The sequence below is a fragment of the Crinia signifera genome, chromosome 2 (assembly GCF_055691185.1).
Source record: "Crinia signifera chromosome 2, ASM5569118v1, whole genome shotgun sequence".
Lineage (NCBI taxonomy): Eukaryota > Metazoa > Chordata > Amphibia > Anura > Myobatrachidae > Crinia > Crinia signifera.
In genome coordinates, this window is record NC_139218.1 from 279,024,004 (window position 1) to 279,049,646 (window position 25,643).

The 25,643-nt window shown below is 41.7% G+C and overlaps 1 protein-coding gene across 3 annotated transcripts in view; it reads left to right on the plus strand.

Moving 5' to 3' along the window:
- The window catches only part of ARHGEF7 (Rho guanine nucleotide exchange factor 7), a 142,802-nt gene that overhangs the window by 66,532 nt on the left and 50,627 nt on the right, over positions 1 to 25,643 (plus strand). For 2 of the 3 annotated variants that reach the window (XM_083168683.1, XM_083168684.1), the window contains exons 6-11: positions 2,994 to 3,082; positions 11,113 to 11,207; positions 12,606 to 12,701; positions 16,459 to 16,581; positions 20,636 to 20,774; positions 24,152 to 24,211. In XM_083168683.1, the coding sequence (XP_083024809.1) occupies positions 2,994 to 3,082; positions 11,113 to 11,207; positions 12,606 to 12,701; positions 16,459 to 16,581; positions 20,636 to 20,774; positions 24,152 to 24,211 (602 nt within the window). Of the gene's footprint in view, positions 1 to 2,993; positions 3,083 to 9,005; positions 9,113 to 11,112; positions 11,208 to 12,605; positions 12,702 to 16,458; positions 16,582 to 20,635; positions 20,775 to 24,151; positions 24,212 to 25,643 lie in introns of those variants that run through there. The other variant, XM_083168685.1, reaches the window with a different exon arrangement.

Consider the following 25,643-nt stretch of genomic DNA (forward strand, 5'->3'; position numbering starts at 1 on the left):
CTCTAAGAATCTCCGCCGCCCATCGCATACTTAATTATCGCATATGTTGTAACAAGGCAAAGGACAGCTCTTGCGTTAAGAGCTGTCCTTTGCGGTGAGAGTTGCCGGGTCCCAGCAGGTTCCGGCGGCTCCCCCCTTCCTCACACACCCGGCGCTGCTGCTGCTGCGCCGGGCTCTCCTCCTCCCTGCACCCGGAAGAGGATCAGTGCAGGGAGGAGGTCACAGGTCCAGGCAGCACTGCGCTGTGCTGCCCGGACACAGGTGAGGGGGCAATGCGGGGCGGCGGCCGGTCGTTGCGGGGCGGCGGTGGGATGCAGTAGAAGCCCATAGGCTTCTATGGGGCATCGCCAGATTTTTAACGGGATTTTTACCGCATTTCTAGTATAGAGAATCTCCCCCCTCCTCACAAAATGGATTATGATATGCAGACCATGGTCTAGACACTTCTACAATCAGGAGCGAGACACCCTCTATTCTTAAAAAAAATAAAAAAAAATAATAAGAAGTGGTGCAACTCTGGTCCACACTCTGACACACTCAGCTTGGGGCACTTTGTGTAAACGCGAAGAACCTGATCTGCACATGCACCTGATGATTAGGGCAGTATGGATGGTGTAATGGTTAGCATTACCGCCTCACAGTACTGAGGTCATAGGTTCAATCCCCACCATGGCTCTAACTGTGCAGAGTTTGTATATTCTCCCCGTACTTGCGAGGGTTTCCTCCAGGTACTCCGGTTTCCTCCTACAATCCAAAAATATACTGGTAGGCTAATTGGCTCCCAACAAATTAACCCTAGAATGTAAAACCCTAGAATGTCTGTGTGTGCGTGTACATGTGGTAGGGAATATAGATTGTAAGCTCCACTGGGGCAGGGACTGATGTGACTGTTCAAATATTCTCTGTAAAGCGCTGCAGAATATGTGTGCGCTATATAAGAAACTGTTAATAAATAAATAATAATAATAAATAATGATGGTTTTCAAACTGTTCTGATGGTGGGTGTATAAAAACAAGCCTGCTTTTCCAAAGCTGCCATTTATTGTGGACGTCTGATGTCCAGTCTGTAATGGCCTCAGCCTGTAACGTTTAGGTCTGTTGAGCATCAATAACCTGGAGTACATTTGGACTAATATTTCTCTAGGTCATGCCCAGTATATATTTAGAAAAGTGGCACTTGTCAGAAAGTGGAAAGCTCTCTGGTCATTTCATGCTTAATGTTTTCACAACATTAACTGTGCCATTAACTGGGGAGTGGTGTAACTCATAGACTGTGTCTAGATAGACAGTCAATAGGTCGACATTGACAATAGGGCAACATGCGTTTTTCTTGATTTGGGCCAGGTGCCCTGCTTTGCTTCCACTGCACTCAGCACATTTTACCTCTCCCCTTCCACGTGTACGGTAAAGCATGAAAAGATCCCAAAACATTTGAAAAACAAATGGTGACCTTTTCATGTGATGCCCTTTTGTCAATGACAAACTATTGACTGTTGAACTTCCGGTGTTAACTTATTGACTGTTTTATCTAGACCTTTGTCTGTGAGTCATGCAGCCTTCCATTAATTGTGTCGGTATTTAGGTACTATGCATACCTTATACATTGGCCAGCACTATCTTGTCCATTTGGGTTATTTTGTAATGTGTAATGACCTATATTCCCATGGTGTGTTTTGCAATGGTTGATTTTTTTCCCCCTTTGTTTGAAATACTGCCATCTGGCTTGACCTTGTCATTACATGAGACAGCAGATGATACGTGTGCTGTGATTCCATCTGGCATGTGATGTTGGCTGTGTCACCCTGTAAGTGGCTGCAGTATTATTTTCTACTGAAGTTTATTCTTGTATCAAATGTGAGACTAATTAGGAAATGTAACAATTATAGTTCCGAACTGCAAATCTAACCTCTTAATAATACAGGTTGAGCACCCTTATATGAAAAGCTCTGGACCAGAATCATTTTAGATAATGGATAATTCCTTATTTCGGAATATTTTTATATTTCCATGAGGTATGTTTAGGGCAGGACATGTGCGAACCCAAAGTGCATTTATGTTGTATAAACACGTTAAACATATGAAATGCACACACACCTATTTTATTTGTGCATGAAACAAGGTTTCAAAACATGAAACAAAGTTTGTGTACTATCTCAGGCACTGAGTTTGAATGCCAAGCAATCATTCTTTTTGCACAAATAAAAGTGATAATAGGAGTAATAGGGATCGAGATTCCAGGTCCGACTCGGCTTAGCAATGTTCAAGGGTTATTGGATGAGGAGGTTCTTACTGCCTGATTTAGAATTCCCTGTATGCTAAACATCTACATTGCACTTATGTTATCCAATTTTCTATTGTAATATTGTATTGTATATTTGATTACTGTTCTAGCTCTATAGTGCTTTGCCTTGGGCATGAGGAATTAAGGCTCCCATACACTAGAAGGATTTCGGACGACCATTCGGGTTGATATATTGTCTGAAAAGTGCCACATCGTTTGTAGTTACCATCAATCTGATGCACGGTGCGATGAGTGTCACATAGGAGTCCCCAGTTGGTCGTTCTGCACCTTTCATTTATCGTAATCAGATGGAAAAAGGAGTGCTTTTTGTGCATGTCCCCTAACCCAGGCCATCAGATATATTGTATGGTACAATTGTATACCATAAGATATATCGCATGCCCTTTATCCTGGCTTGATCAATCACATGAGCTATATCTTAGGCAAAAATTTCTCCAAAGTACAAATTGGCTGGAATCACTCCCGGGAAGGTCCAGGGGCGGGCAATTGCATCCAACTTCAGCATCAGATATATCTTTGTAGTGTATGGGGGCCTTCACCCTTTGTTTTTCTTTGTGTATCCCAAGTGTGCAAAACTTAATGTTTTAAAAAAAATGTTGCTGTGTTTCTTTTATCCTATATTTAAAAATATAATAATAATCATTTTGAGGACTAGCCAGTTTTATGAATCCACTTTTTTTATATTCTATAGAAAAGCCAGTGTCTCCTAAATCCACCACGCTGAAAAGCCCTCCCAAAGGATTTGAGACCTCTGCAATCAACAAAAGTTACTACAATGTGGTGAGTATGCTCTATTGGGACAGATTTTATATGGTTTTTCTATTTTATTTGACATTACTTGCATGTAAAGGCTGTGTCATAAACATCAGTGGACACTGTTTTTTGGCATTCCAATAGATATTGGTGTAATCTGCTCCATCAGATATCCTAAAATGTCAGTAACCCTTTCTCTGTGGGTATATTTACTATACAGTACATTGATAACTGTTGTTACTGCTCACATCACCTCTTGTGCAAAGTAACATTGCCCTCAACCAGTCAGTAGTAGGTACAGTGATTGAACAGGTTTGGAATGGTCTCCCAAACTCCCATGAGCTGCATGAGAAGCAAAGTAATTTTAAAAAAGTAATAATTTTGTTAATACATCATTGCGGATATCCTATTATTCCTGATGCCGCTTCGGCAGATAGAATTGTCTGGATATCGCGATTAATGACTGATGGTCCATATTGCAGTATCCAATTAGCAGCCATTTTTATCGGCTGAAAATAGACCTGCGATTGGGTGAAAACACATGGCATCAGGGATATGTCCTGCAGCTGTTTATCAGTGAACCCATTAGCCAAATCTACACACCCACTAGCCAAATTAGCTGCAGTGAATCCCAGCTGCAAATTGTGTGACATGACTATATAATATACCATTTCATGAAGTGTCTTGATGGAAATACTCAGTTGTAAAAAAATGTTGTTTTTTTTTAGTTTGAGCATAGTCCTAGAACGCATAGGAAATACATGTTGTTGCTCAAAGCACAATGTCGCCCTCTTGTGGTTTGTAATCCGGTATTGTTTTGTTCATTAATTTTCTGTCATAGTATTTAAACCTTAATTGTATCTCCATTTGCAAATGTAACAAAAACAAAGTACGCAAGAAATATATATATATATATATATATATATATATATATATATATATATATATCTCTGTGTGTGTAATATATATGTATATACACACACACAGTGATTTAAGCAACATCAGGGAAGACAATCCGTGTGTGGTACCACTATAGCCTACAAAAAATGGCTGACCGTATATATTCATGGGCTGACGGAGGGACAGAGGCAAACCAGAAAACTAGGTACCAGGAGGAACGTCGATGGAACAATCAGCAAGAGCATAATTGGTTTCCTGCCACACTGACCAGACTTTGAGAGGAATCTGTTCTTCTGATATATAAACCTCTCATGAGCATCATTATTATAAAGGAAAGTTATCCAGGAGGAAAGGGAGGGGGGAGGACGACACAACTCTGACCAACAACATAAGAAGGTTATACATATATAGACTTAGGATCAGAAAGATTCCTCCAGACCGGGACCAAAAATCCTAATACGTGGGGCTAGTAAAGGCAAGGTAATTCCAGTAGTACTTATAGAAACAACCACCCAAGCCCTGAAGGTAAATCCACAGAAGACAAAAGTCAGCAGAAAGTTCAGAGTCTTTAGGAGATAAGTCTGAAGAAGACCCACCAAGTCTGCAGAGTCGAGTTGGGTCCAATAGACCCTAGCAGAATATAATTGTATCTGCTGAAACCTGGCATACACCCTGGCACCCCATGGTGAACCCAGCATAAATTCAAACTCGTCATCAGTGCATGCACCAATATCTTCAACCTAATGAGACCTAAGCCTGCACAGATCTCCCTTCCAGAAGATGACAGGAGGGGAGTGTAGGCCAGTGACACAAGTCGATGCCCAGACAATTTATACAATAAGTATAACTGGAGACTCCTAAAGGACAGGAGCAGTACCCTTCCATTGTGCACAGAGATCATGACAGAGCTGTAGTTATCTGTAAAACAAATGTGCTAAAAGATCATATATGGGGGACTTCATCTTGATATAACTGACCAACAGAGGCCACACCAACTACCCCCAAGGCCACATCTGAAAAAATTATACTAGAGCGGGGAAAAAAGAGAAGTCTAAAACCGTGTTCCTTTAAAAGCTTGTTGTAACAGGGGAGGCATAAGTAAAGTGCGAGCTAACAAAAAGTGTAAGAGAGTAGTTCGCAAACCCACCTCCCCAAGTTTTTATTTTAGAATAATTACAATTTATTAAATAACCAGGTTGTGTTTTCCTTGTTTAGCTAGATATTCCCGGAATTGTACCTGCAGAGCCCAAATTGTTGATATTTTTAGAAAAGTGTTAAGGGACACTAATATATGTGAATTTGTGTTGAGCTGAATAATAGTTATAATGTGCTTATATTTTGATAAGATTATTTTACGCCCGGCAGCAGGATGTCATCTTGCACCATGCAGTTAATGATGCTTTCTGATTGGCTTTGCAGAAATGCATTCTGTAAATGGGTATATTTAAACAGAGGCTGAGCCAGTGACTTCAGAAGAACTCAAATGACTGGGTGCTGGATGACGCTTCGGCAGTGGGGATCCCGACAGTCAGTATCCTGACATCTGATGGTGTCCCGACTCCCAGGGGCTATTCTATCTTGTGGGGGTCCACAACCCCCATAGAGGTAGAATAGACCCTGTGGTGAGCCACCGAGCCCCTTTCTAAACGTTTAAGGCTGCAGTGGGAAAGCGCCAGAGTTGATTTACCGGTTAAAGTTAACCGGTATTTCAACCCGTTTCCAAAGCAGAGTCCTAAACGTTTCAGAGCCATTTTTTAAGCAGTGAGAATGACTCTGAAACTGTATTTAAGATCCTACACTAGTCCTCCCCCTCCCCTGGTACCTGTCCTGGCACCCCCCCCCCCCCCCCTCTCCCCTGGTACCTTGCAGCGGGGCAGCATGGTAGGCAGCGAGCATTGCTGGGGCTCCTAGTCGGCAGGTCCCAGACTGATGCATGAAAGCATCATGCAGGAGAAGGCTGCAGCTGGTGCACAGACAGCGGGGCACTGGGGATCTGGGCAGTGCGGTCCGTGCTCAGGAGGAGGAAGCGGAGGAAGGTCCATTAGGAGATTGTCATTTCATCGGCGGGGTCCCTGCCGCGAATGGGAAATAGCGGAGCCGTTCAATAAATATGCACATATTTAATTAGCGGCTCATTAGATATGCACATATGTAATTTTCCTTCCTCCGCTTCCTCCTCCTGAGCACGCACCTGCACGGATCCCCAGTGCCCCCACTGTCTGTGCACCAGTTGTAGCCTCCTCCTGAATCATGCTCCTGCATAAGTGGGGGACCTGCCGACTAGGAGCCCTGGCATGCCGCTGCCTACTGCACTGCCCCGCTGCCCGGATGGATTGCTGCCAGGTACCAGGGGAGGCGGGGGGGGGGGGGGGGAGCAAGGTACCTGGGCAGGGGGGGAGGGGGAAGCGAGGGTACCAGCTGGCAGGTACTGGACGGGAGGGGGGGCAGGCCAGGTACCAGGGGACACGAGGGGATTAAACGGTTTCACTGTGATGTGAATGGTACTTAAACAGTATTTAAAACGGTAATCTACTGCAATGTGAAAGCTAATACCGTTTAAAAATACTGGTTCTTTTAACGGCTTGGCAGTGGGAAAGCAGCATTATAAAGAGCTGTACATCAAGATAATTTTCCTTCTTGGTTTGTGCGTAAAATGTTTATATTTGGCTTCTACTGGAATTTAAAATAATCCAGTGAAACTAATTGGCCAAAAAGATAATGGCCTTCATGATGAAACATAGTATAGTAGTTGAAAAAATACTTGTGTCCATCAAATTCAACCTGCTGGTCTAGGTACGGTAACTCCAAATGAGATCATTTACTTTACTTTTTATTAACGAAGTAACACCTTTCCTTATGTTGGTCCGAATTCTCCTCTCTAATCTAAACGGATGCCCTCATGTCCTAGTCACTGCCCTTAGAATAAAGTGGTTGCCCCATAGTTCGTTATATTGTCTCCTGATATATCTGTACATGTTGAGCATGTCTCCTCTTAAACGTAATTTTTCCAGGGTGAACATACCTAGTGTTCCTAATCTGTCCTCATATTTTAAGGCAGTGGTTCCCAAACTGTGTGCCATGTGCCGTTTGTCCACAATTTGCCTATTACATTGGTCATGGACCACCAACCCAGGGCACCCTGGGGTGCCCTGGGTTGGTGGTCCATGACCAATGTAATAGGCAAATTGTGGACAAACACAGGTGAATCCTGTCCCTCACCCCATAACTGACCCTAAGGAAGAGCTATAAATACATTTTACTTAATTTATTTTATTTGTTTATTAACAGTTTCTTATATAGCGCACACATATTCTGCAGCGCTTTACAGAGAATATTTGAACATTCACGTCAGTCCCTGCCCCAGTGGAGCTTACAATCTGTATTCCCTACCACATGTACACGCACACACATTCATTCTAGGGTTAATTTTGTTAGGAGCCAAATAACCTACCAGTATATTTTTGGATTGTGGGAGGAAACCGGAGTACCCGGAGGAAACCCACGCAAGTACGGGGAGAATATACAAACTCTGCACAGTTTGGGCCATGGCGGAAATCGAACCCATGACCTCAGCACTGTGAGGCAGTAATTCTAACCATTACACCATCTGTACCGTAATTTAATATTTTTTCCCGATTTTCTCAATTAGAAAATTTTAGCCATGGGGTGCCATGAAAATAATCCTGATACTCGGTGGTGCCGTGATTGAAAAAAGAACCACTGGCGTAAGGAATCCATCCCTGTTATCAGTTTGGATGCCCTTCGCTGAACTTTTTCCAATTCTATATTGTCCTTTTTGAAGCGAGGCAACCAGAATTGTACCAAATTCCAGGTTAGGTCTAATACATCTTATACATGCTAGTCTCCTATTGTCCTTGTTATCCAATTTGAACATGCCCCATTTACAACCACCCTCTATTCTCTATCCTGCTAACCACCTACCAAATCCCCCCCCCCCTCCCCCTAGTCCTAATTCCTAAATTTTTTGGATCAGCGTCTTGTGTGTCAGTCAAAGGCTTTTGAAAAGTCCAGGTAGACCACATCTATTACACTGTCAATGTCTAGGCTCATACTAACTTCATCATAGACACTAATTAGGTTAGTGTGGCACGTATGGTTCCTTACAAACCCCTGATGGTATCTACTGATTACCTTTTTTATCTCTAAACATTTCTGTATACCATCTCTTAGTATTCCCGTAAATAGTTTCCCTATGACCGATATTAAGCTCACCGGTCTATATTTTGCTGGGTCTTCTGTTTTTTTTTCCTTTTTTTAAGTTTTCGTACTATATCCGCTAGTCTCCAGGCCCTTCGAATTATACCAGAAGAAAATAATTTTTCGAACATGGAATGCAAAGATTATGCTAACTCCCCCTTTAGTTCCATTAGTACAGTGATGGGAAACCTTCGGCCCTCCAGCTGTTGTTGAACTCCATATCCCAGAATGCCCTGCAACTGTTTTAGCATGCCCAAATAGCAAAACGTTAACAGGGCATCCTGGGATGTGTAGTTCAACAACAGCTGGAGGGCCGAAGGTTCCCCATCCCTGCATTAGAAGCTTCAAGTGAATCCCATTTAGTCCCTGTAATTTTTATTTTTTATTTTATAAAGTCGCTTAAGGACCTGCATTAGCACATTGATAATCTCGCTCTCTCAATTTGATTAGTATTCTCCACATAGAATTTCTGTTGCTGCATCAACGTCATGGTCCATAAATGCCCTTTGTGTCAGGATGACTCTCTTATCCTAGTGAGCAGAGTGTTCTGCAACTTTGCACTACTCCTTGTACAGTGCTGTGGCAACTATAATAAATAAGGAGGCTACCACTGTCATGTAGGTATGTTAGACTCTCCTTATGACTGATGTTTTGTTTTCATTTTACAAAGTCCTGTGTGAGGGAACAGTGAACTGTCTGATATTCCTTCTTTCCCTGGTTTGTACACTGGGATGTCTTAGCTGCGATTTCTTTGGCATGGGATGTTTATCCAGTGCTTCAACAGCAAGGCTCTGTTTTACTGCTCGTCATTTTCACAAGCACACCAGTGAGATGGGGAGGCTAATGAAATTTGGTTCCAGTGTCATGGGGTCTTCACTGAGCCTTCGCAGTGCTCGCGTTCCATGCAAAGGCTTACGGCTGAGTAGAGGTGCAAGAGAGGTGACTTGTGTTCATTGTTCACTGATGATTTTCACTGTTTCACAATATATGTGTGTACATTATACATGTCCCTTGCTTTACTACTTGTAATTGGCTGGGCTTATGATTATTGTTTGTATGTGGTTTTATTTTGCTGACAAAATCTTTTGACTTTGTAACCTTCAGCTAATCAGGATCTAACCTTGTTTTTCATCTTTCTTGTGTTCTATATTTGCTATTGTAGTATTTATATGCTCCCAGTTTGTAGTAGCATTTTACTATTACTATATACTACTGTATATTTGTACTTTGAATCTACGAGTCTGTCCATTATGCTGTTGCTTGCTATCGGTTAATATAAAATCCCACAAACCCAGGGAGTTGCAGAACATCCTTCATTTATCTTCTGGTTTCAGGTTGTGGCAGAGAAGAGAAAACAAATGACATTACTAGTCTGTGTATGTGCCAATGTGTCATGTGTATTGATTGCTTTTTATTTTCTGTCTTCAGGGGATATCACTTTTATGTTAATGCAGTTTCCTTCCTTTCTCCATAAAAGAGATTTTTGCAGTATCATGCGTGTTATGTGGCTGAGAGCTCAGTTTCTTCCCTCTATGCCCCGCAACCCCATCTTAGCCAAATAACCCATGACATACTGGTCTTGACCAGATCTCTGCTGTGTGACATTTCTGAGGCACACCGTTTCAGTAGAATAGAGACTATTTAGTGTGGAGGTCAACAATTAGGTCCTCTGCAGTGAACGAGCTCGCAAAGTCCAACAAAAATTGTCTTATTCCCTCTCTGTGTAGTTTGAAATGAATGGGGGCATTCAGGAAAATGAACAGTCTGCAGTCTGAACACATAATAAAACATGGAGGCTTCCTGTCCGTGCTGTCTAGTCACTGAGCTGTGCATAAATCTGTAAATATTTTCAACATATACCTAGCTTTGCCCAGGTTTAAATCTTCAAGTTATCAATGAGATGGATGTAACTGGCAACATTTTTAAAAATAATTAGAAGCTTAGCAGATTTTCCAACACACCCATCAGTGTGATTTTTGGGGTGTTGCCAGTAGCCCTAATTCCCAGCTTTCCTTTCTGTCTGTTCCTTATTTTATCTAAGTCGCTATTCCAAGGCTTTTGTTTACACAATATTTTTGTTGACCCACCTCCATTTCTGTCATTTATATTAGTTAATTTATTTATGGTTATTTTAGTTCGCTATTTCAGGTTATTGACGTATGGTTATTTCTGTCAGTCATTCAGTTCATTAAAGTGGTCCTCAAAATCCATCCAGTCGAAGGCTTAGAACAGGTTTCCTGGGTCAAAGTTCTGCCCAGTGTACACCAAAGGGACGTCTGCCTGGGGTCTTAATATCCCTAAAAATCTCCCTAAAACCTGGCCAGGATCCAACTGGATCACCTAGTGTTAGTTTCATCCCAGCAAGTGTAGGGGTATATGAATGCATAACCAGACAGACAAACTGACCAATGAAGTTTCTCTATAAGATACCAACCTTTCTCAGTGCTCATCCTCAGGGTTAACATATTCTGGGTGTATACATTTTCACTTTGTCATACAATTCATCATATAACCTTTTGTATTGCATTCCTAAATATATAATCAGCACAGTAAGGCTGTAATATAACAAAGTTACGCCTTCACACATGTTACTAAGCATGTTATGACCATTGCTATACGAAATCTAGTCTGCTACCCTGTGACTGCCTCTGTGTGTTTCTGTATGTGCGATCGCCTCAGTTTTTCTGTATGTGTGAAGGAGAGATGTAGTTTCACATGATGCCAGCAGATGTTTTGGCTACACATAATTTTAATAGTATTCATACTCTTAGGTACGTTCATAGGTACGTAATTCTTTGGGGATTAACCTCTTTAGCTCAAATTCATAGCTGTCAACTAAATGTATTGGTGTTGTATTGCTCTCCTTACTTTTGTATGGTATGTGTGCACTTCTGTTTATCCCCTTTTTAGTAAGAATTATGTTCTGCTTGATAATGCAGGTGCTACTAAATATATTAGAAACTGAAAATGAATACTCCAAGGAGATCCATAATTTGTTGTCCAATTACCTACGTCATTTACAAACCAGCGAAAAGTAAGCTTTCTTTAACTGTATGTCACTTTTGCCTTTACTTTTATGTTTCAAAACATTTTAGGGCTTTACTTATATAATAAGCTGCATACATCATATTTTTGTCACTCCTCTTTTGTGCTATAATAAAATGGCATGCCCACCTTTCCAGGTGCTTACTGACATTCATTGTACATGTTTATGTAATTATGGCTATGAATGTAATGTTTTCTGATTCCGCATCACATTAGAAACCGGTATATTATGTATGAATTGTTTTAACCACTTCTACTATACAACAAGCTTCTGTGTTAGTCTAGCACAGGGACAGTAAAGGCTCCCATCCACTAGTGCGATTTGGGACCTTTCATCAAATTCCTAGACATCGGGCAGAGACATTAGATGAAAAAGGCCCAAATCACATGGGTTTAACCTCCGATTCTGATCCAATGCGCAATCCTGTGCTCATCGGAATCTGAGCCGGAGATCATCACTGCTGCACCAAGGTTCCATTGGATCCCACAGTCAAGAAAAGGATTGCATTTGATGTATCATATGCAATCCTGCCGCGTGGGAGCTGTTGGATGAGATGGTGGGGTATCGCATGTAAGTTATGGAATGCGTTGCCTCCAGTAAGTGGATGGGGGTCTTTAAAGCAGAAGGAGAGAGGACAGAGACAGACTGGACCAGGAGGGAGAGCATTAAGCGAGAGAGACCAGTGGGATGGGAGTGATTAGATGTTCCCCTTCTGTCAGCGCCCTGGGCTGTGGGGGCAAGATGTGGGACATGGATTCAAGAGACATGGGAAGAGGACAAAAGGAGTCAGAGACAGACGGGTTTGAGGGGGCACAGTTGAGAAAGATCTACAGGAAGCGGGATACCGATGAATGAAACAAACATGGCGAAAAAGGACAGCTGCGAGAGACAGACTGTTCCCTCCTTCAGCCTTTTTAGTGGCAGTGGGATATGGGCATTGAGAAGGTAGAAGTAAAACTGAAATGAGAGTAGTTCATAGGTTACAGAGTGTTACAATGGGGGTGGGATGCTGAGATGAGGAAGAGAGACGTCATTGGGGTTGTGGCTGAGAAAGATGAAAAAGACAGATGGGCATGGGGGAGAGATGGGAGAGACCCAGACTTGGCATGAGTGACAGAGATAAGGGAGCATGAGACAAGAGGATAGGACAGAGATGAGAAGAAATACTAAATCTGTTCATTCAGGCATAGAGTTTTTTTAAGGTCACTAGTTCATTACTGCTTGTGACCTGCAGAGTTTGGACCAGTACTGGCATGTTTACAATTATAAAGATAAATCCGCACTTCACCAACTCCAGTAGCTTATCCTTACTGTAACTTGCTCATCATACACCAGTTCACATAAAAAGCTTTTACATATTTATTTTGGTGATTTTCTTTTTATTAGGCTGAGTCCTACAAGTACGTCATATTTATTGGGAAACCTGGAGGAGATTTGTGCTTTCCAGCAAATGTTGGTACAGTCATTGGAGGAATGTTCAAAGTAAGTTGGTTTCATCTATCGCATTTATTGAATTACGTTTGCTGTTGTCCTTGGAGTTCTGCTTATTGCTCTACTTCTGTGATTCATTTTTTCACTGTTTTATACTTTTCTTATTGTGATTTAACTGTACTTCGACTTGCTGGCATGATCGAGGTGTCAAGTTTTGTTGTGGGTTTAAAGAAATATTGACATGTTATAACGGTGGCCCAGTAGTCACTTTCACCTGGAGGCTGCTGCAGCATGTTCTGGGTATGACTTTGGGTAAGTATTTCTTTACTATCCCTAATCCTGATTCCTACCATTAACTTTAAGTCTCAGTTTGGTGCCTAACCGCAACCCCCCGCCCCCCACCACCACCACCACCAGCCTAACCTTAATGATGAATTATGACCATATCAAATTTCACCTGTCAACATTCTTAGATGTTGCTTGTCAATATTGTTAAAAATGTTGACATCATAACTGTATAACTATAACTGTCAATTTTGTTGTTAACATTTTAACTACATACCTTTGTTGAGGTCTAATGGGACCCTCACACATGGGGTGATTTCAGAGCATTTTCTATACGATCTCACTAGATCATTTAGAAAATGTCCCTACATCGCTCCGTGTGTAGGAGCCATAGAGATAGTGATGCGCGGCCCCACGCATCGCTGTCGCCCAGCAATTAATATCCAGCATGCTGGATAAATCTAGTTAATCTCCGGTCAGGGCCAGTGTTCTCAGTGGACACACAGCTGTGTACTGTGCATTCTGGCATTGCTCAGAAAGCTCAGCATATTTTCTTGCGTTTAGGCCCCTTAAGGGGGCAATTCAATTAGCTGCCATCATTTTCCACAGGCTAATACAGTTGCGGTGTTCGGATCTGAGAACTGGGCGGCTGGCTGATGTCCTGTGACATCAGCCGTCCGCCCCCCGGCTGGCAGGTGCCTAGCTGCATTCACACAAGGGGACACCTAGTATTTTTGTGGGTACGCCCAGCAGATCATTTTTGGGCTTAAAAAAAAGGTTTTATTTTACCTATCAGGGCTGATTTTAATTCCCCCCCCCCCCCCCCCCCCAAAATTCAGTTATATGTAACTGTGATTTTACCCCACGTCTCGAGGGGGGCTGATCACATAAAAAATCTGCTTTTGCTGCTGAATTGCAGTATATGAGGGAAGGGAACTTCACTGTGCAGCCCTCCAGCTGTTATGGAACTACCGCACACATCAAAGCATGTTTTTTTTCTAGAGATGTGCGGGTTCGGTTTTACTCTGATCTCAAAACAGGATCTTATTGGCTATCCAAAACATGTAACAGTCTATAGCCAATAAGATCCCATTTTAAGATCCGAGTAAATCCGGGTTAAACCAAGTTTTATTATGCCTTTAACAGTTCAGCAGTGATAGGGCATGCTTTGGTGTGTAGTTCCACAGCAGCTTGTGTGCTGTATGTTGAATACCCCTGGAGCTGTCTCCCTTACATGAAGTTTGGGTACCATGTAAGGGAGACAGGCCCAGAGGTATTAAGGGGTAGATTTATGAACGGTCGATCAGGGGAATCTGCGCTATCCCCATGCGCTAAAGCAGGGGATAGCGCTTCCCCTGATCTAAGACACCCGCTGAGCGGGTGTCTATCGTGCGGTGGTGTGGGGCAGGATGCATAGCGCAGCTATGATATTTCGTAGTGCGCATCCTCATTGATATGACCATTAATTCCAGTAGTTGGTAGTACAGGTTGAGTATCTGGATATCCGTTATCCGAATTATTCCAAAAACCGTGGTTCTTCGAATAGTTCAATTTTTTTTTATTGTGGTCCCCCCACCCTTTTTTATACTTACCTAGTCCCCTGGCGTCCATGGCAGGCCTTCAGCTTCATCTCCGGCGTCTCCAGCGGTCCCAGGAGTGCATTCCGCTGGAGACGCCGGAGATGAAGCTGAAGGCCTGCCATGGACGCCGGAGGATTCCATGGCTGCCGAGGGACCATTGGGGACCCACCAGGGGACAGGTTAGTATATATATTAAAAAAAAAACAGAAAAATCCCTTATTCGGAATGCTCATGGTCCCGAGCATTTCGGATAAGGGATATTCAACCTGTAATATGAATATGGGAGAATATAGTTGATCCTTCAAATTAGTCAGTGGAGATTAAACTTTTCTACCTTTTTAAAAAGACAAACACCCCAATATTAACAATTCAATGTTTTTTTTTTTTTTCTACTTCTGGAGAAAACTGGACATCTCAACAGATACTGGTGCAAATATAGGGAGAATTCACACTGTGACTCAGTTACAATATAGCAGTTTTATGGGGGTATTCAATCTCGGATATCTATGCCGGGAGAAATAGTGGCCGTTGCCTTTTTATTGCAGCCATTTTCAACAGCGTTGTATTCAGATTCCAACAAAACAGATCCAACGTTAAAACAAGTCAGATCTGTTTTGTCAGAGCCGCAGATTGTCAAATTCACAGGCTGTTTTCTACAATCTGCGTCAGTTTTGCCGACGCGACCACTTTCCGACATGTGACAGCCAGAACATTGAATTCCGAGCTGAGCGCAAACTTTGGGATTCCAATTATCGAGATGTTTTGACAGTCAGAATCTGGGATTGAATACCGCCCTATGGCTTACTTTTCACATTAATTTTAATACATATATATGGTTGGTTTGTTTATATGAATTTAACAGTTTTCCAAGCATTCCGGAGTTTCTGAAAACGGTAGAGCTGGGTACACAGAGTGACACTGGATGCCATGCTGCCATTTTCAGTATGACCTCACTTGAGTTGTTTTTTTGTCAGCCCTGTAGTAGCACCTACCAGAAGAATTCGCTAATGACACCCCATGTGTGTACCCAGCTTAAAACAGGTGTAGGTTTTATTGATTCCCTCATATCTATGTTTAATCTGTGATTAATTGATATTTATGTATGTATACAGTATGTATGTATGTATGTGTGTATATATATATATATAATTATATTAATTCACGCAAATCAGTCAGTCTAGACTGCTTCCCCTATATTTTATGCATATCAGTGCCATCTACTGGGTAAAGCTCCTCATAGCATCAGTTCCATGGACCCGTACCATATGTGTTGTCCATAGAAAGCCACCATGATTCTTTTGTGATATTTATTTATTAACAGTTTCTTATATAGCGCACACATATTCTGCAGCGCTTTACAGAGAATATATGAACATTCACACCAGTCCCTGCCCCAGTGGAGCTTACAATCTATATTCCCTACCACATGTACACAGACATTCTAGGGTTAATTTGTTATTTCTACTAAACAATCTTAGGTTTCTGTACAGACTGAATTATTTTGATTCTCTGTGTTATCCAATACTGTATGTGTAAACTTCATTTTTGTAAAAAAAAGATTTTTAAGATCTCAAACAATGGCATTGTAAAGCAGTTGCTTTGTAGTGCCATATTTTGTGAATTAAGATTACACTTCTTACGTACTGTAACATAACATACACACCATTAGTTTGTATTTTGTTGCAGTGTTAAGCTCCATACACACAGAGCGATTGGTCGGTTGCTCCCGGGAACCGTCGCCCTGTACGCACACTCAGCGCCCATATCCCTGGCGATTTTGTTGTTGGTTTTGTTTGATCTTTTTATTTATAATTCTATTTTTTAAAGACACCTATGCTTTTGTTTCGTTTGGAAATCTGAAATGTAACGTTTAAATATACTGTGTTCAAACTGCATTTTTCTGTTTTCATTATAACTGTAAATTTCATTGTCTTATTCCTTAGGTTGCCAGAGGGTCAGCAGAGGGTTGGTGGTTGTTTTATGAGTCTGATGCCTCAGATGAAGAGTCTGTACCTGGCGTATTGTGCCAACCACCCATCAGCCGTTAATGTCCTCACACAGCACAGGTGTGTTAAAATCAACCTGTCCAAAATCTATGTTTTCTGTACTGATGGGGTAAAACATGTATCTTCCCCATACATATTAGTACCCCGTTCTCAAACTCTGTCCACAGGACCCCACACTGTTCACGTTCTCCAGGTCACCCGACAGGTGCACTAATTACTGACTGACACATTTTAAAAGACCCACAGGTGATTCTGTGAGGAGACCTGTAAAACATGCACCATGTGGGGTCCTGAGGACCAACTTTGAGAACCAGTGTATTAGTAAATTATAACCGTAATAAAACTGTCATGTTGTGGTCCCCACCCATGTTGTGGGCTTGTGTATGCATGTTTGCCCTTTGTTTGCCTCGCTTTGTACTTAATTTGTCCTGTATAAGAAATTGATATAATAATCTCTATGAGGACGGGACAGACTATACAGTGGACAGAAATAAGAAAAGTTCCATTCAGGGTTCTGCCGTTCAGTACAGACCTGGTGTTCTACATGGTGGGCAATAGATTTTGTGCTCTGTCAAAATTGCTTCCTACCTTTTTAAAGAAAACCTTGCACTGCTATGCCAGCGGATGGATGTGTAAAGGGCATACACATGTTGCAATTTTTCTGCTTAGCACACATGTCTGTGTGTATGAGCAATCTAGACATTGGGAAGTTCAAGGGAAGCCACCACCCTAAATCGCTTATCACACACTGCTAAGCACAAATCTCAATGTGTGTATGGGCCTTAAATGCCCATTTACTACATAGCCCCTTTGCAGCAGATTCCATATTTTACTGCTTTGGTTGAAGAGCCTATAGCTATTAAATGTATTTTCTAGAACTCGCTCTATGCAAACTTTGTCTTTCACATAAATATATACCAGTTGAATTTTTTGGCAATTGAAGCTCATAATTCTGTTACATATATAACTATTGAGAACTCGGTACCTTGGTAACCATTGAGGTCATGGTAAATTTGATCTGGTTATTGGTTCTCCAAAAGTCCTTTCCTTAAGACAAAAGTACACATGGCCTATGTTTGCTAATAAGCAGTGACTAGACAATTGTCTGCCTTTAGTGTCTGCTCAGGTGAAATGTTTAACCCTCCCTATAGTAAGATAAGTGTAGATTACTGCACACGGGTGTAGAATAAATGTTGCCCAGAGTGTGTATAAATGTAACCCTTTTATGCATTGAAGCTTTTTACTCTAAGCTTCCCACTGTCGAATTAGTAACTATTGAGCAGTTCCATTTAGCTTGTAATGTTCATTTATTATTGATGAACATGTGCAGCTGCTCACTGCCGAGCTACACCAGCCACACGTTCCTGTATTGCAGTAGCAGTCGGGACATTTATGTCTCTAACCATGATTGTAAGACATTTGTCTTCTCTTTGCTTTTGTAAATGTTGTAAATAGTTATTACTCTTCTACTCATTAGTTCAGTTGCAAAGAGTTTCCATGTTTGTTTCCTTTTTCATATCCTCTTTTGCATAAACCTCAATGTTTTTGTACGTTGGCTGCCTGATCATCTTCCTTTGGCTTCTAGAAGAAGGTATCTGTGTTAATATTTATTGCATGGTCCTTGGTATTGTTATAGGATATTCCAGGGAATGTAATGGCTTGTTCAGCAAAAAAAATCTTATTGCGCAAATGCCCACAGGGCATCATTTCTGTCATAAGGCCGTTCTCCCTCAATTAGCTGTTGTGAGTGTCATCAACTGATTTTCCGGTGTGGCTGCTTCTGGTGTTAAGTTTAGCCCTTGTTGCATATTAATTATTTGGTCAGAGATACCTTAATATTTGATGCATGAAAGTAATAATTTTTTTTTTTTTTGCTTTTAAAAAGTTTCTCAGGAACTAGTTTTGTTGTGTACAGTATCTTAGATGGTTACATTTTTATTTATGAACATGCTAAGCAATGACATGAGAGGCAAACGCCTTTATGGTCAGGCAGTTGAGAGGCATTTTTGCTATGTGTTGAAGTGGTAGCTGTGGAAACCACTGAAATAAGTTATCTTTATTGAGCAGCTGATAATACTGTGAAGTGCAAGCTGGGTCTGTTCTACATGACATGTGCGTAAGTGTATGGCGTTAAAGCACAATATATCTGTGGAGTAACTGGAGCATAGATAACCAAGGCACTGAAGTCTTTGTGTCTCTTGTACGCTGCCTTCCCCAAGCTTGGTTGTATGAAGGAGAGATGATGTCATCCTATCACAGTCTACAGAGAAAGGAGCCCCAGCCTTCTATCAGGGCATAAAACACACAGCTCATAGTCTATTGCAGCACAGTGCGTTGGTGCTGACAGTACAATGCGCTGCCTGTGTGCCATCCTGAGGCCTGTCAGTGCTGAAAGTTCCTGCTCCATATACTACAAGCAGGCACCCGCTTCAGAAGTGTGAGTTGGATGTAAAATAGATAGCAAGCTCTGTTTACTAATGTTTTGTGAAACTCCCTGCAAAGCAGATGTTATCATTTTGCATTTTGTTTAGCTAAGATTTTGTTTATTAACTGGTAAGTTGAACTCTATCTATTCTGATCTTTTTATGATGTTTGTTTATATTAAGTAAACTTTTTTTTGCCATTTTTTATAAATATATATCATGTTTTTTTTGGAGGGGGGATTTGGAATGTATTCTGCTTATCTGAAACATTTCAGAGTATATACATGAATTTCTGTGCAAATACATAGATTTGAATGCATTTCCTCTAACTTTTCATTCATGCAGCAATAGGGTGTGCTGGTCCCACATTAGAATGTAAAAACGAAACCCCCCCCACTGGTAACATCATTGATGGGCTTGTTCTGCTATTACTAACCCCCACTGCACACTTCTGGAGACTAATAAATTTCATATTTGTGTATGAATAGTGTAATCAGGTCTTTTTTCATGAATAGCGATAGATCATTGTTTGAAAATCTAAGTCTGAAGGGATGGCACACATTGTCACTACCCTTGTTCCAGGGATGGGGTGGTGGAACGGCAAATACTCTCTGTATGACTTTGCATTTGGTGTGGAAGATGAAACGATGACTTGGTGCGGTGTTGTAAGTGGTTTGCTTTGTGCACTGTGTGTTTGTGTTTCTATTGTGTAGCTGAGCACAGTTGCGATGGGCTGTACTGTGTTTACAAGAATTTAGACAGAGTATGAAAGAATGTTTTGTCCTGTTTAGCACAGCTGGGATGGCAGAATGGTTATCATTTGCAGCCCCTTTCACAGATAACAGAGGCACTGTGACAGAACGAAAAACTGGGCAATCTAAAATTTTGTCCTGCTTTCAGCTATTCACGTTATTTACTTCCTACCACCTGCTTCATGGTCCAGCAACATTCACATTCCCTTTTGGGTGTATACATGGATCTAGAACATTTTTCCTATAGTAGATGTCTGTAAACCAGGACCCCAATTATATGTTGTATGATAATGATTTATCCAGGATTTAAGAAATTAACTTCTGCTTTGACTTCAGTGCATCACAGCCTGCCTCATTTACACTACTTTATTTTTATCTGTAACGTTAAAATGTATATTACTCTTCATCACACATATGTGCTGATAGAAAAATATTACTAAGGTCAAATTTGTAAAGTATTTAACTATTTGTACTCAATCCCGGGTCTCGAATGTTGGTACGTCCCGACAGCCGCGACCCTTTCCGTTTTTTGTTTTGCTCGACTGCATATTGGCAGGCTGGATTCAATGTTCCTCCTTCCGATCGGCAAAACGCGCCCAACTTTAAAAGCTGTCCCAATCGGGCCCGATCTGTCTATCTACATCTTCAATGCTGTCGGGAAAGACTGCTTTGAATAGGCACCCGCTGCTATTTCCCCGTCGGAAATAGCGACAGGGATTGAATATCCCTTTGTCTCCAAGGTGGTGTTTAGCTTACATATCTCATTGCAATGATTTATTATATTTATACTTTTGCTGGACTATATATGCACACACAAATATATATTGGAAGGATATAGCTTTCATAACAGTCATATAGTGCCTTTTTTATTTTAAGTTTTGTAATAAAAAATTAAGTATAAGGATATGATAACTGTTTTTTTTTATTTATGTGCTATAGTGAGGAACTTGGAGAATTCATGGAGATGAAAGGCGCCAACAGCCCTGGCATTCTTGTACTAACGACAGGCCTAAGTAAGCCATTCATGCGTTTGGACAAGTACCCAACACTCTTAAAAGAGTTGGAACGACATATGGAGGTATGGAAAGGATTACTTTATTTTTCCTGGCTATGCACATATAATATACTGTAGTTTTTTTTCCTATTATTTTGCCTACATTTTTATTATATTAAATCATTTATATATGCCTTTTTTACATTTGTGTTTACAAATGTGATCAGATGGCATTTAAAAAAAAAAGAAAAGATACCTCTGACAAAGTGGGAAGTTATTTGATCAGAGGCATGTGACTAATACATGTGTAAACACATCTTTGGCTCATCTGGTATTTGCAGTTCACGAGAGAGAGAGAGAGAGAGAGAGAGAGAGATAAGTCTTGCGTGGCGGATACATTAAAATGTTACAAGAAGTGTTGTGTGTTTGAAAGATTTTTTTTTTTTTAGCAACAATTGTTTACATTCTGTACATTAAACTAATGTTAAGGCCCATACACAATGAGCTCTGATGCGTGCTCCAACATCAGTGCCAGGCACCTCCATCCGTCGGGCTGTTTTACCAGCAAGTTTGAACCACTTTCCAGTCTCCTACTGTGGAAAATGGTTCACTGCCTGTGAAAATTGCTGGGATGGGTGAAAATCGCTCAGTGTATATGCAATGAGCGCTTTTCCGGCCAACGATTTTCACATTATTGTCGGTATACATGACGGTTAAAAATTCATACTGTGTATGAGGATTTAGAGCCTCCACTTAGAGCAGGTTTTTTTATTTTTTATTTTGTAAGATTACAAATCGAAAATACGCATCAATATGGGACTTGGGTATCTATTTAAAAATACCATAACCTAGTATACACCACCTTGTTTCTTTCTACTAATAAGCCACAGTGCATGGTTTGTGAATTGGGTAATGCTGAATGTCCAGCAAACACTACAGCTATCACCGCTTTAACTGATAAGAGTGATGCATGGAATGTGTGTTATATAGTTTAAAACAGGTTGTCAGCCTGCTAAATGGTTACATCCTGAACGATGAGTATTCTCTTTTAGTGCGTAATATATTATATCTCCAAATATTAATGCCTGGAAAATGATTTAAAGAGACAAGACACCCTGAAATCTGATTGCACTGCCTTGCAAGATGGCCCTGTCCCCTTCAATATCTACCTGAATACTTAAAAAAAAATCTGATTGGTTGCCAATATCCATAAATATTACTGAACGGTTTCACACTTCAAATAGAAGAGAGGTTTATAATAATTTCTTTTAAATATATCCTTTATTTCAACTTCCTAAATTATATGTGAAAATAAAATTCTGCTAAAAAACCAGATAGAATTGTATCCAGTTAGCCCAAAGGCAGGCAAAGCATAATCCCTGATAAGTGTGGGTATTGGAGCGAATCGGATAGCCCCTGGCAAATCCTTTAGCTGTGGTGAATTACTGAAACTAATTGGATACCTCCCTATTTGCGGAAAGAATCTAGAATATGATTCAGAATCTTCTTGTTACACAACGGATGGGCAGTGATTAATTGTGGATTTCTCTTATGGCTTTTTATTCTGTATTGTGATGATATACCTTTTCAAGGGGTCACTCTTATTTTCCGCCTCGTAAAGTGGTTTAAATTTAAATAGAGAGCACTCCAGGTAAGAAATATAAATTTAAATGTATTAATAAGATAAATAATACATAAAACAAACATAAAATAATGAGAAAAAAAGGAACAAATAATATATATTTTTTTCTAAATAGCAATTAGACTTTTTAAAACAGCATAATGGTTAATGATACAACTCTGATGTGTAGAAATATATAAAGTCCGCACTTTGCCTGCCAGATAGCGCCCAAGAGGGCCCAGGGTCCAGCGCTCCAATTGCTGCACAATTTGGAGAAACAATCAATATATGTTGGGGAAAAGAAAATGTATTCTTCAGGATATCAGGAGCATAGGTCCTGTGAGGTTTACTCCGTGTAATGGAATTAAAGTATCTCCAGAAGAAAGGTAAATTGTACTGGTGCCAGTACTAGAAAGTATTAATATGTCTCAATTACTTTAATTTCACAATTGCAGCATGTTGTTTCCAGCAGTCTTGCTACAATGTCACAGGTTGTATCTTGCAGCACCACCGTAGCTGAATGCATCCTGGCTGATGGGGAATATGGACTCTGTCCAGCCGCTCGGTCTCAGGCTGTGGAATATGAGTGTTAGCGGGCACCAGCTGCTGTACAGACAGCTGATGCCGCAGGTAGCTCCAAAAGCGTGCCCGTTAACTGGGACTGTAGGTGGGGAGCACAGGGCTGGATATATTACTCAGCCACGAGCTGAGAGACGCGAGTGTAATCAGGCATTAGTTGCTGATCTCACACTGATGCTGTGGCCAGGCTGCTCCGGAGACATGTCCGTCAGTCAGGGCTGTGGATGGAGGGGCGCAGGGCTGAATAAGCGGCATGTAGTTTTGTAAGCAATGGTGAACAACAGGTTGTTTTATTAGGACCACATTTAATGTGTTTCTCTGACGTAGTTCATGGTGGTTTCCTCAGGAGAATTTGCAAAAAAGAGTTGTTCAAACCCTTCACCAGTGCGTACCTTATAGATATTCCCTCCCTTTTAGTAGTGTTGGGAGATCTTTAGAATATCTCACTGTAGAGGTATCAGGTATGTAGCCACATTATTGGTCCATATGCAAAAGAGAATAATATCATAATGTATTAGTTTTTAATATAAAGAATCCCTAATACATATAAAATCTAACACCTGAAGCAAATACATATATAAAATGGGCACATAGTCTCCCCTGTATGGGTTACGGCTGTAAGGCTCTTCACCAAAGGTGCTGGAACTGTCTAATGAGAGAACTGCTCTTTCTATTAGACAGTTCCAACACCTCTGGTAAAGAGCCTTACCAGCTAGGCTGTGTGAAAGGGGCCAATCCGGGAGTGCCCCAGCATGATCCCGGGACCGAATTCCCTGGTGCAGATGAAGCGCTTTTAATCTTTGCAGGGGCTGGTGGTGGGATCGCCAGCCACCAGCCGCTGGAAGGGGATGCATGCGCACGATACGCACGCACATCTCCTTCAACCGGAGCTCCCCTTGTCGCCGGTACCCAATGCCGACCCCATTTCCCCCCCCCTGCCCGTATCCCTGAAGCGGAGATGGGCATGGTTGGCATCCCTGCCCGCATGGTAACTGGGACGCGCGTGCTTCCCAGTCAGATGGAGCGCCGGCTCACCAGCGGGGGGCATTCTGGGGAGTTCCAGCACTGAACGAGAGGCGCTCCATCTGTAAATCCCTGCATTTTCTGGTGTGAAAGGGGTATAACTCAAGTTTATCTGGTGAGCTTTTTATTTAATCCTTCAAATGTTTTTAGGACTCAGTTTAAAAATGTTCTGTAATAAAACACACATTTTTCATTGACTTGTAAAATCACTGAATAAACCTGTTTTTTTTTTTTTCAGGATTATCACCCAGATAGACCAGATATCCAAAAATCCATGACTGCTTTCAAAAATCTTTCGGTACACATCTTTTTCATTTCTGTTGTTTGAATTGTAGCATTGATTAATTAATAACACCACTGTGTATGGTGCTATCCACTGTCCAACTGGTAGAAAACCGTAAATCATCTAGTGAATGGGGAACTATTAACCACATAATTGCCATGGTCTGATGGGTTCCAAATGCATTCAATATTTTCTGACACATTTGTATCCCATGCGACTGTTCTGTCCCTTTCTATACCAGGCTTTGGTTAAGGAAAGCTATACTGGATGTGTGCAGAACGGATTTACCCCTCCTGCCCCGGCACCTTGGCAGTGATGTTGCGCTCTTTGGGGCATATTCAGTGCACTTTGGCGAGCTGTGACCACGAGCAGTGCCGATAGCTTGCGAGTCAGTATTCAGTTCAGCCCCAGGCACTCCACCTTGCTGGGTTTTTCCAGACAGGTGGAAATGTCAAGTGCGGCCGTCAAAAAGGCGAGGGTCGCTGCTGTATGCAGCAGGCTCACTACATTAGCAATGAACCTCGCCGGCAAGGCTTACCCTGGATATAGACTATGGTGTGCGGCCGGTGAGGGGGTAAGATGGTGAGGAAGTCTTGTTTTTTGCGATCCTCGATGAAAACAAGTCACCCTCACCGCAGGAACCCCCTTACGGCCGCATTGAATACCACCCTTTAACTGCAGACATTAATGCTGAAATTGTAGCCCAGAATGCCATATGAACAGCACTCTGGAAAGGAGGGGGAGATAAGTTCTTGCCACATTCAGGTTCTCCTGCACGTGTCCTTGATCATTAGTCCACCCCACCCCACACTGGGTAAGTGCCCCAAGTGATGGCAAAGGAGAGTGTGTGATATTTTGGCACGGGGGGATTGTAGGTGTGTGTAGAGGGATTAATGAAGGTCATTCTGCTTGGTACGCTAAGTTGCGAATTTGAAGGCCTTCACTGCGGGTCCCCTCTGAGACTTGCATAGTCTCCGTGGTAGGGTTCATACTCCCTGCATTTCCTGGGCATACCCATGAAAACGCTGGGCGCCCCCCTGTCTTTCGTGGGCGGGCAGCTGACATCACCAGATGAAGCAGGGCGCCGCTAATCTAAGGCACCAGAGAGTGGCAGATTAGGGAGCACTTTAGAAATCATTTGATGATCTGCGACCATCTAATGATTTTGCCCACCGACGCAATGGTGTATATGCAAATCATCCATTCTCAGCCGACGGACATCCGCACACACGGCGGGCCGCGTTACAAGGACTCGCTAAGCTGTGAAACGGTCAACCATAATGACCTCTACTGTCTCTTTTAAGAACTTGTAGCCCTGGGTGTAGGGAGAGGGTAAAACATCTACATTGACACATGGTGGTGGCCAGGCTCCTTATTGCAAGGTGCGGGGATGGTATTGACACTGGAGACATGGCGTTGCTTGGAACTTCTATATTGCCACTTGGGA